Source organism: Pseudopipra pipra, chromosome 3 (genome assembly GCF_036250125.1).
Source record: "Pseudopipra pipra isolate bDixPip1 chromosome 3, bDixPip1.hap1, whole genome shotgun sequence".
NCBI lineage: Eukaryota > Metazoa > Chordata > Aves > Passeriformes > Pipridae > Pseudopipra > Pseudopipra pipra.
Window position 1 is genome coordinate 81,713,784 of NC_087551.1, and position 12,798 is coordinate 81,726,581.

At 35.5% G+C, this 12,798-nt stretch overlaps 1 protein-coding gene across 1 annotated transcript in view; it reads left to right on the forward strand.

The window, feature by feature from the left end:
- The window catches only part of ME1 (malic enzyme 1), a 165,463-nt gene that overhangs the window by 66,147 nt on the left and 86,518 nt on the right, over positions 1 to 12,798 (forward strand). The window contains exons 4-5 of the mRNA XM_064651109.1: positions 1,894 to 1,969; positions 3,147 to 3,308. Coding sequence (XP_064507179.1) covers positions 1,894 to 1,969; positions 3,147 to 3,308 — 238 coding nt within the window. The remainder of the gene's footprint in view (positions 1 to 1,893; positions 1,970 to 3,146; positions 3,309 to 12,798) is intronic.

The following is a 12,798-nucleotide window of genomic DNA, read 5'->3' on the forward strand; positions in this document are numbered from 1 at the left end:
CTCTGACAGTTGTCTGTCTCTGAGGCGAGCAGTTTTGATAAGCTGTAGTTTATGATTTAACAGTTTACAGGTTGTTTTATCTAATGACTCACTGTATAATACATCAGAAAAGAAGCATCAGCATTTACTTTTCTTTGCTACTTTACAGCATTTCACTGTTAGGAACGTCTTTTTTCAGGTAGCTGGCTCACAAATAGTATGCTTGTGTGCTGTAAATACCAGAACTTTTCAAAAGTGCTGTATATATTAACCCTCCTGTCCCTGAGGACCTGTCACTTCCACGGAGGTGGAGGAATTAATTTACTGACAGGTCTTACTCATTAAAAAACAACTGATAGATGATAATATCCAGCCTGGTGTGTTAGTTCTGAGCGTAGGGACTGGATGCAGAAGGGGAATTAATTAGAAACTCCAGGATGAGAAGATTTCTAATTCTAGGGGAAAATGCATCAAATGGAACACTTTGGTTAATTGCAATGTGTCTTACATTGCATTTGTCTAAAATAATAAACAATTTCATTTGAATGTTTGTGACAGCAAAGAGGGGAAGAATACACGTAAATACAAAATTATATTAAAATTCAATATGAAAGTATAGTTCACATTATAATTTATATATAAACATATAATCTAATATGTTTGAAATATATAAACGTAAGAAATTACATGTAATGTTTGGACTCATTTTGTTGTCTTGATTAGTATATATTTAACACAGCAGGAAATTTTTTGCTTGACTTGGAGTATGTGCAATCATATCTGAAAAGTGTTTTCCTGAGTTCTTAGTTTTGTTTAGACCTGCATGAACAAATACTCACTTGTATGAATATGGTGATATTGTAGTAGACTTAGATTTCAATTATTTTTTCAGTACTTTTCTCCAATTTTTACTGTATAATGGTGGATCAAATGCTTTAGAATAATTCTAGAAGACAACTTCTTATACTTACTAATGAAAGTTTAATTACAAGAAGGCATCTTTGACATGTACTTCTCCATTGATGTTTTCTTTATGAGTTTTTAGAGACTAAATTCAATGGGAGAGTATTTTTCCACTATCTCACATGAGAAAAGTTGATAAGAAATGAAATTAAATTATCTCTGAGTGGACCTGAATGTCTATTTGCCTGTCAAGTAAAAAAATCGAAGAATAAAATGCTGAAGAGTAGGATAAGATACAATATCAAATTTGTAATAAACAGAAAAAGAAATGAGAATTAAACTTTTCTGTCATTTTGTTTTAAACTCTTCTGTACGGGTGGAACTAAAGGCTGATTTACAAACATTACTCAGAGTAAAGTTTTGGTCTGCTCAGCACCAAGGACCTTCTCTCACTGTAGAGAAGGTAACTTACCACTTCTCTGAGTTTCAAAGGGGCAATCTAATGAAATAAACAGACTGTTTTCTAAACACATAACTGAATGTTCTTGAATTATTTTATGTAATGATAATATATGGCTTATTTCAGGTTTTGTTCATAGCTTAAAACTTTGGCCTATTCTTGTTTGTAAATGTTAGGACTGCTGAGGCACTAGTGATCACGGTTATATGAGGAACTCGTTTTGTAGTCAGGGACAACTAATGAACACATTTGAACAGATGAAGTGCTTAGTGAGCTTTAAAATCAAATTTAATGGTTTTCAGAAAAGACTCTTACACATTCTCAATGCTCCATGAAACTTCACTGTGTTACGTGTTCTCTGACTTCTACTAAATGCAGATGTTTAATTAATTTACTCATTGATACAAAACTGAGCTCTTTTTATTGAATGGAATCTTTGTTGGAAACACATTTACATAGAGTTTGATTATTGATTTATACTTTATTTATATTAAATGGATTTATAATTATTTAATTGCCTGCTTATATGAAAAGCATTTTTCTATTTGCAGAGGTCTTTTTATTTCTATCCATGACCGGGGTCACATTGCTACAATGCTTAAATCCTGGCCTGAAAGTGTCATCAAGGTAAGTGCAGTTTTAGTTGCATGACAAAGCTGATGCTGTTTTGTAGCCAAGATGACTTGGTTAAGATGATTTTTAAGCTTTTTATCAATTTAGATTTCAGTGATTTTTTAACTAATTTTTTAAACAGAAAGAATGCTGTTACAGCCAAAGTTTGAGGGATTTAAACCCTTACTTGTCTGGCTATAGGCTTATGAATTAGTCAATTACACGGAATATTATGCATGAAAAAAAACCAACTCTGAATGCTTTTTCTGCATTTCAGAGAATCACAGAGTGGTTAAGGTAGGAAGGCACCTCTGGAGATCATCCAGTCCATCCTCCTGCTCAAACAAGGTCAACCAGGAAGGGCTACATCCAACCTTTGGGGTTTTGAGTATCTTTCCAAGAGTGGAGATCCACAAGATCTCTTGGCAAACTGTTCTAGTGTTTGAGTTAATAGTTCTCCATTTGTGATGCTTGATGAGCTCTCTCAAAAGAAATATTAAATTTCCAGCTAAAATGCCTTGTCACAGAGTATGACAAGGAGATTTTTGTGTTTTCAGCTGCTTGCTATACTGAGCACTTCTGTCCTTTACTATGAAAAATCTTTCTGTATAGCACAGACAGTTTTTTGGGGGTTATTGCATTTCTATCAAAGAAAATACATGGTTCCTCATATGCGTAAGTATGATGGCGTTATGTTATTTGCTCAAGGGAAGAAATACATCTTTGAGAGGTAAGAGCCAGGTGGTTGTAGACATCACTGTCAAAGGCCGGGAGGAGTGGCTGGCTCTGGTTCTTCTGAGAACAGATATGACAAAACCCAGGAGTCTGGGATTCTTCTTTTTTAGTGGGTAACTTCCTTTCCCTTCCTATTCTGTTTTCATACTGTTGACAGAAAAATGTAAGACGGAGCAATTCCGGTTCCCTTGTAATGTAATACTAAGTAGCTCTTTTGTATATTCTTAAAATTTTATATGAAAGTCCCATTTCCAGTGAAGCAAGGGTCTAAAATAGTGTAACAAAACCATAGTAAAGTACAATAAAACAATTCTGTGCCTTTACTGTAGTATTGATTTGTTTGTACCTGCTAGAATTTTTGCATGAAAATTAAAAAATGATGGTAAGAAAATAACGGAATACTTTGTGCATACAACCAAAGAAGTGACTTCTACAGTGTTTTTATTGCTTCCTCCAGGCTATTGTGGTGACTGATGGAGAACGTATTCTTGGTCTTGGAGACCTTGGCTGTTATGGAATGGGCATTCCCGTTGGTAAACTGGCACTTTATACAGCATGTGGAGGAATAAAACCTTACGAATGTCTGCCAGTGATGTTGGATGTGGGAACAAATAATGAGGTAAATCCTTTTCTGAAGTGTAGTGAATATTAAATGTGCATGTCTGTGTACTTCAGTTGTGCATTCATTTTAGTTATAGAAAGCACTGTAAATTTTCCCCAGATGAGGTCCTAGTGCTTCAAGTGTGTGGACCTTACCCTCTTTAACTTGGCTTCCCATTTGTGTGAAATGCAGAGATTTAAAGTTGTTGAAAATTGGCTCTTTGCTTTCCAGTGCTTCTGGGATTACTAGTTAATTACTTGGCTCCTGTTCTTCTTTCTTTTTTTTTTGCCTGAAAGAATATTTGTATACTTGAAAACTATGAATGATGGCAAATTAAAAAAAAAATCTGCAATATCATTATGCTTTTGTAGAAGTAAACATGTTCCCCTATAAATAATGCAAGCGTTAAACTTTGTGTATGATAAATGTATCAAAGATTTATGTGTATTATAGCTAAATAAAGTATTCCTGTAGCAGTAAATTTAGCTGGGGCTTCTAGATTGTTGGGTTGGGTGTGTGCATCTTCAGCTTTATACACACACATCCACCCCTGCCTCACTGGGATAATTTAGACAATTACAATACATTAAAGCATTACTGAACCAGAAATGCCTGCTACCCTTTCTCTCTGTCCCCCCAGAAACTCCCTTTAAAAGCAAACAGACTTACTTGTGAGATGTACCTGAACACTGTAGCATGTAGCCATATCAAATCATATACAAGTCTCATTAGCTATAAAATGTTTTTATTCCTGGTTTGAGCAGCTGGGCCAGTTGTGTAATCTATCACTGAATGTTTCTAGGCAGTTAATTGCATTAGATACTTCTTATACTTCAGTAGGATTTGCCTTTTGCTTTTATGATTGTGTTTCATTGTACTTTTTAATTTTGCATAGCATATTATTTTCTTGAAAGTTGTTGTCAAACATCTTTATATACACAGACCAATAGCAAAACAGGCTTACCCATACTAGTAGTCTAACTTTCATGTCACTGTTCTTGTGACTAAACAATCAGTATGAAAGAGAGGCACCCATAAAGTATTACAAGGTGCATAAAATTTGTGTGAGCTAGAGTTTCCTGATGCTCTGAAATATTCACATTCTGCTCAGGAGATTGCCTTTTGTGTTTTTCAATTTGGAATATGGTTTCTTATATTAGGACCATAGGGAATGAGACCTGAAGTCTGCCCTTTGGTTATGACCAGGTGGGACTTTATTGCTGTACCCGTTGACTGATGAGACTGCATGGGCCTGATAGTATTCATTAATGGAAGCTTGGATGTAGTTCCCAGGCTCCTTTAATCAGTCAGGAAACCTGGGGCACTAGGTCCCTTAATTTCTTCCAACACCCTTCCTCTCACCCACATCCCTGTTCCATCCTTAACACCTGTGTTCATGTAACCTGGTGGTGAGTCACTGTAGAGAACTGAAATGACTGAAAAGTGTTCATGTTTTGCTGGCTAAGTTGATTATACTAGGTCAAGCTGCTGTGGAATTGCACTGCAATTCCTTATCTTAAAATCTAAACCTCTTGGACAAATAACTGTATTTTCATGCTATATTTTCTTAGTCTAGCCAGTATTTTCCATAATAAAACACAATAGAAATCACTCTCACAACTTGAGCACATATGAATAATAATTATGCTGAACATATTTTTTGAAATGTGCAGATGTTTTCCATTTAGATTAGTTCCTTCTGCCATTCTACGGGGGCCTCACTGCTTTAAAAGAAGTTCTAAAAAATGTACTTTTGGCAACTGTAATGTGGAGGTGCACAACCTGCAAATTCTCCAAAGAAAGATTAAGTCTTATTCTAAAGCAGATTGCAAAAAACCACAAGATTTTACAGGTTCTCATCCTGGATTGCTTTGTTGTATACAGGACTCGAAACAGTAACTTCGAGAAGCAACTCAATTTCAGATGATTATTAAAATCCTTGTTACTGTCAGTTTTAGCAGAGGTATTTTTGGCTGGGATATTGTCCTGTTACTCATAAAACCAAAGAAAGAAATAAGAAGGAAATAAAGCATTTTTATACGTTTGCCTAGATAATAAGCAAGAGAAATGGAAACTGCTTATTTATGGGTAAAAATTGACCTAGTAGAAAGTCTCGTGTGACCGAACTAGTAAATCACTCTATGTAATCTACGTGGGACTGAGTGTCCAAAAGAAGAGGTATTGGCTGCTGCCAAAAATAACATGCCTGTTTTGGAAAATATTGACAAATTGGAGGTAAGTAATTATTGAGGGACATATTTATCCAAAGCATTTAAAATGTTATTTGGAGTACTATTAGTTATTTACCTCAAACCGTGACAATCTCACTAAAAGTTGTGCCTTACCCAGTAGACACGTATTTTTTAGGTGTGAGGATGGTTCTTTAGGTGGGATTTCAATCCAATTAAACTATACTCAGGCACCAGTCTCAGTGCTGATAGGAAATTGTCGTTGGAAGTCCTGAGGTGATATGATCTCTGGATCCTGAGTGTTCATCTAATGTTGTAGAGATATATGTTAAATCACCTTGAAATGGTTAAAGAAATAGACTGTAGAAGAAAAGGAATAGTTGCCAAGGTACAAACAGCTGTAACTTAATGGAGACCTACCCAAAACACACGTTCTCAGCACTGGAGGTGGGATGGTTTAAGAACAATGAAAATAATCAAGCTGGATCATGGGGAAACATTTAAACATTAAAATGTGAGTGATGATTGTTTTCTACTTAAAAGATGCTATTAAAGTCTCACAAAATAAACAATGTTGAGGCAAGCCTGTAGGTAAAAAATCAGCCTGGCTTACAGGGATGTGAAAACTGGCAGTTTAATAAAACCAAACAAACAGCAAAACCTAATAATAGAAACCAAGTTCAGAAAATATGTTTATAGGCAGTAAAAAAGCAAAAGACACTAAAGAAAAGCAACCTAGTGAAAATAATTATGAATAATAAGAAGGAGTTTTTCTGTTGTTCCTGATGCTTTTCCTTAATGGTGGTACATGTGGAAGTATTAGTTTGTCACTATAAATGTGGTAGTAGATATTTTTTAAATGTCACTTTTATCTGTCTTGGCAAGAAGTCTTATTTTCCGTTGTATTAACAGCAAATGAATATGTTGAACAAAAGCTTTAAAAGTTTGTCAAGATCCTTAAATCAGAATGTCCAAATAATGCTTTGACCAGTTTTTTAAAAAAAAACCTCTGGTAAAAGCTTTCTGTACCATGCTGATCTGGGTGGGGAGGAAGAAATAGTTTTTTCTTAGTTATATTTGGGATAAATTGAGAATGTCAGGCAGATTGGATTAAAGGTAAGGCTCTTATTTAAAATACAATGGTCCTGGTCTAATGTGAGTTTACAGATTTTGGGTTGACTCTTATTTTTTACCTTTATAAGACATCTGAATTCATAGTGTTTCTTTTAAAACTAGACCAGTGAAGAAGCAAAGCAGGCCTCCTGTGTTACTAGAGAAAATGCAATTTAAAATTTATATTTCTGTGAGGAATAATAAAATACTTGTGGGTTTATGGTGTCTCAGGGTTGTTTTTTTTCAGCTCTGCAATGTTTAATATCTTTATCAATTTCTGTTGTTTAAGGGTCACAAAAGAGACACAGTTTAGTTAAAGTACTGTTATCCAGCCAGACTAGGAATGAAATCTAGGAAGACTGATGACTTGTGTTATATAGAAGTCAAACCAGTGGTGAAAGGATTTCTTTTGACCATAAAAATCTTAATCTAATACTGAATGCTTAGCAGAGGAATGAAAACTGTGTTTATTTGATACCTTAGAAGAGAAGCTCTGACAAGTTCATGGGTGCTATAGCAATTCTAAACTTAATGTGTAAATTCAATACTGGCGATGGCCAGTTGTGGGAGCTTTGGAAAGATTGCGTGTTAGCATTTAAACTTAAACCATTTACAATAAATTTCAGTCTAACTAGAAGGCATTCAACTCCTTTAGATAGTACCTTCACATGATGTGAAAAAGCCAAGACAGCTCTTACTGAAAGGACTTGTTTTTCAGGCAGTTTTTAGCAGAAGGCATCTTGGTGTTCTGAGCACCAGGACATCAGGACATCAGGACTGCCGGGCTGTCAGAAGTCATTCCAGCTGCAACTGTGATGGCTGCAAGGAAGCTGGGCATGCCAACATTCTCTTGCCCTGTGTAGACATAGTTAAATAGCTGACTGGTCACATATATATGCCCTTAATGTACTGATGAGCTGTGATGGTCAGTTTGCTTTTTAAAAATGTGTATCTGAACTGGTTTCTATTTGTATTACTGTTGGTCTCTCCTCCCAGGTAACAAGAGATAGGAGGAGAGAAAATTACCTCAGCTTGTGCCAGAGGAGCTTTCAACAATTTCTTCACAGAAAGGGTTGTCAAGCATTGATACAGGCTGCCCAGGGAAGTGGTTGAGTCACCGTTCCTGGAAGTATTTAAAAGTTATGTAGTTGTAGTGCTTAGGGACATACTTTAGTGGTGGACTTGCCAGTGCTGGGTTAATGGTTGGACTCAATGATCTTAAAGGCCTTTTCCAACTTAAGCAACTCTATGATTCTATGATTTAAGTACTGAGAGGTGCACAAGAGAAAGAAATATGCAGGGCAGCTCCTAGGGCAGCTGCTCCTCCATCTGCGACACTTCAGGGATTTGTGGGCTGCTATTTCAAGTTGTTTCCTGCATGCTTGCTTCAGAATATTTTTTCTCTTAACTTACTAAAATATTGAAATGGAGAAATGTGATGGTTCTCACAGTTGCCCTAAATAGGTCAATGACTGTGGCTAACTCTCAGTTCTGATTCCTCTGGAGGAATGGCAGGCTTCCGTGGTGGAATATGGAATCCAGAAAAGCTGAGGTGCAAATTCAGGCTCAGTTCTTCAGCTTGTTCTAATTAACTTTCTGCATTTCAACAAATTATTTTCAGTTGTCATAAGAACTGGTACCAGCTTTCCAAGATTCATATTCTTGAAGAATACCTACCTATGAATGTGCAAATGAAATCTGTTGAGAAAACATAAACAAAGCTCCTTTTATTATTCATATTCCTACCAAAATAGAAACCTGGACAGTAGAAAGCTGAGTATAGAACCAACCTGCTATTTCATACCTTATCAATCTAAATATATGAATGTATCAAACAAATAATGTAAATTGTGTACAGCTGCAGGGATTTCTAAATAAAAGACAGTCACAATTTGCATTCATGTATAGAGTAGTGGCACTTTTACATAGTAGTGGCACTTTTACATTTTTTTTGGTGTAGTAACTATATACTGAAATGGTTACGCTCTGATTTTAAAAGGGTCCTTTTGCCTTTCTGTTGAATGATGATCATTAGAACTAGAGACAGCATTTCAGTGCCAGTTTTACTGTAAAATAGTAGTAATATTTCCTGAATTCTATGAATAGAGATTGGTCCTGTCTATCTAAAAATGATCTATTTTTGTATCTGGTGCATATATGAGAATCAGATTTCAAGGTTATATTCTCCACTGTGTTCCTTAGTAGTTTTGAGTGTTTCTGCAATACAAATGACGCTATGTGTGATCAAAACAGAAGGTTTCTAGATGCGCAGCTTTTCATTTAGGTATGTTAAAATGTTATGGACCAACTTAACCTAGCTGATGAAAAGAGGCTTTTTTCCATGCTCCACAAAACAGTCAGGCCAAGGAAGGTGCTCAAAGGTAATGCTGTGGCCCAGTGGTGCTGTGTTCCAGGCATGAAAATTTGTAAAACTATTGATGAAGTAAATCTTCTGTTTTTTTAATCTTTCAGCTGCTGCCTATCCATGTCAGTCTGGTAGGAGGCAATTGCACTTCCTTCACCAGTTAAGTTCTATTTTATAAGTGGATTTTTTTTCCCTCTTAGATCTTGCTGCTAGATCCTTCCTTGGTAGCACATGGACAGCACTTGAACAAAGGAGAAAATACATGAATATTCCTTTTTCTTCCTCTTTTCCTGCTTCCAGTTGGCAAGTAAATAGTGTGATTGGATATTATTTTTTCTAGAGTCAATGCCATGAGTAATTTTTTCTATTCTCTTTTCACTATTCAGAAGTACTGAAAAGTAAATTAATTTCTGAATTTACAGTTCTGTCTAGCCCATTATGCAGATTAAAAAACCATATACTATTTTATTTTGTTGGAATTGGTAGTCTCCTTTTAAATCTATTAAGTTATTTGAAGTGGACTGAACATGCTTTAGAAGAGGGAATGGGCTAGTGCATCTGTTTTTATAGATGCGCATTCTAAAAGTGGGGGCATTTAGTGTCATCTTTCCAGAGTGTTTCAAAAGATTCTACCTCTAAAATAAATATAGCATCACCAATCACTCATAAATGTGCTTTATTTAAACAATAGGAACACCTGAAACTGTGCCAGCATCCATATTACACATACAGACTAAGGAATGAGCTGGGAAAGGGATGGTACTTACAAGAGTCACCATTTCCTGCTCAGTGTAGGGATTGGTGGGTGACGTGTTTGTGGATCACAAATATCTGACAGCTGATGTTCTTCAGTAATTTTTGAGAGCTTTCCTTTTCTGGCTCTTCAATGCTCTAATTGAATAGTTACGATATGTCTGGTAATACATTTAGGACTTGAAAATTTCAAAAGTTATTTTTACTCACTGTTTTAACTCAGATGAGTTGAGAATTTGTAAGTGTAGTAATAAATCTGGATTTACAAAGATACTGAAGTTTTCAATGTGTTTCAGTCTTTTAAAGACTGCCTTTTGAAGAATCTTTGAGTTTGTCTTCCATGGTGTCCCTAGTCTTCTGCAATTTTTTTTTAGTTACTGTTTCTTTTGTATCTTCTGCCTTACTATGTATTTCCTTGGTTATATTAAACCTTCAGTAGAAGACTGTGTATAAATATCTTGTGCTTCTTAGAGGATGCAATTTACTAGTGAGAATCAAGAGAGCTGAAATACAAAACATTGCCTATCCCTTTCATGAAGTAGTTGTGTACAAGGGGGAACAGCATTCCCCACTGTATTTAGAGCTGCTAAAACTTTTGACTTCTTTGCAAATGTAGAAGATCACTTGCTATTCTTTACCATGGTATTCCCAGGGCAATGTGTTGCATCACCTCCCTTTTTTTCATTTAGCTGCTTTTCTCATATTTTCTTAGGCGTAGATCAGCAGCTATGAGTACCAGCACTTTTTCCAATAAAACTCAAATATAAATGGGCTTGACTTTTAAACATTTTTTTAAAATATTTTTCTCAGTTTCATAGTATGCACACTATCAGCATTTTGTTTAATGCTACATTCACTTGTTATTTACTATAACAGTAAAAAGACATTCTGTATTTATGTTACTACTATTATAATGCTTGTCTCCTTTTACCCTAATAAGGGGAGGAAAAATACTTTGATCTACATTTCCTGTCGGTAGCAAAAATACTTACAGTCCTTTTTAAATAAGTAAAAAAATAATGAGGAGAGATTTTTTCCACCAGACTTTTACTGTTATTATCATACAACAAAAGGTTACTGCAATTTTAAAAATTCATTCAATTGTTTTAGTTCAATTAAATTAAAGGAGACTTTCAAGTTCATATTATCTTTTTAATATGTATGTTGTATAAAATAATATATTGCTATATATTTAGTGCCAGACTTACATCCACCATGATTCTATACTGGCTTTGCTTAAAGTTCTCTTATTCTTTCATAAAATACTAGAGATTAGTGTTTACAACTTCTTGTAACCATCCAGCCTTTCCATGTTGCCTCTCTAGTCAACCCAAATCTAGACTTTTCTAGTGTACCCACTGTCCTGGCAGCAATGTGTTTTCCTGGTTTTTTTTTAATCTTTCCCATGCTTAAGATTCAATGGAATGGCCGGTTATAATCTTGTGTTTGAATTACTAGTCTTGAGAGTCTGGGGCCCGTTCACCAAGTTAGGTAAGCTCAGAATGACTGGAAAAGAGACACAGAGCTTGACAGCCATATGAACCTAAACTAATCCTCCTTGGGAAATTTTATGAAGAGCAACAGATGCTGCTTTTTGTAGAGGAGCTGTGTCAAATTTGTTCAATTAATTGTGTTTTAAGATGCTCTTTAATCTATTGTTCTACCTTTTGATTATAAAAAGAGCCTAGACTAGCTTAGATGTTGAAGTATCCAGTATAGGTTCTTAAGTTACTTAACATGAATTCATACTCAGTTTGCACTTCAGTTACCTCTGTCTGCATCTGACATGTGGTTACTGTGTGGCTTGGGAGACTTTTATAGAGAACTTTTGTCAACCTCGTATTAAACAAACTCTTGTTATCTTTGAGAAGTGTCATTCTACTGCTCTTTGAGAAATGCCATTCTACTACTTAGTGCATGAGAAGATCTCAGCAATTGTCTGCTACTTTTGATCCATTGTTGTCCTTTGAACTTTGTCATTTTGGCAGGAATATATGGTATTCTTTTTCTGAGACTGTTAATTTATTTTTGCGAAATTTGCTATTATGAATATTTCTTTTGTGAAGTGTTCTATTTCATTAGACCATGGAAAATGTGTCAAAGTCAGGTGGTGCTTCAGATTTCCGCATTTGCCAAACAGCATTTTGGCAATGATTTTTAAGACCTGAGAAGTTGAAGAGGGGAGAATTTTAGCACAGAGAACAGAGATGGTGACCTGAGATTTAAGTCTCAGTTTCAGCTGGCATTAGAAAGAACGAGCTGTGTACTGATATTACTGGCAGTTCTGTCAGTCCATTTAATTTCTTCTTACTTCACTTTTCAGCACAAGGGGATCTATGAAAGAGGGCAGAAATGAATATCTGGAAATGCTTATTTTGGATAGCAAGCATGAATATCCACGGGCCAAACTGATGGCAGACTTTATTTCAAGATACATTAGACATTTCCAATTCTTCATGCTCAGAAGGCAACAACAGATAGTGTTTGTTTTGGTTGGCTTTCATGTAACTGCCAGCTATCAGCCTCCTCAGGAATTTCACAGGCAATGGAGAAGAAAAGAGAAGGAGTAAGCATAAATATAGCTGCTATCACAAAAGGTGGGGTAATATGCATCATTTATAGCTCCGCAGAAGACAGCTTAGTGTCTTGAACAAAGCATGTCACCTATTTATCATAAAGGTGTTCTTACAAATGTTGGCCTTGCACTAACAGGTCTACTTTGTGCACAGAATTATTTTTTCCTTTTTTTCTTTTGGTGGTAGGACAGATACATAGCTGACATGCCAGCACTGAAATAATATCAACATACTTTTTCCATAATTGCCAGTCAGTCAAAGGAACACTGTTGATGTGACTTGTTGATGTAGGAAGAGGTCCAACCCATTTGGCTCTAGGAAAAAAATGGCTGATTGTCAGCACAGTAGACAGGGATGTCAGAGTCAAAGATATTTTGATGAAGGACCATGTGGGAGTAGCTTATGGAAGTAAATGAAATAAATATATGTAAGTTTAATAAAATTGAAAAGAGGTCGCAACAAGTAGTGGAGATTTATAGTTACATATTAATTGAAAAGAAATCAAAACAAAA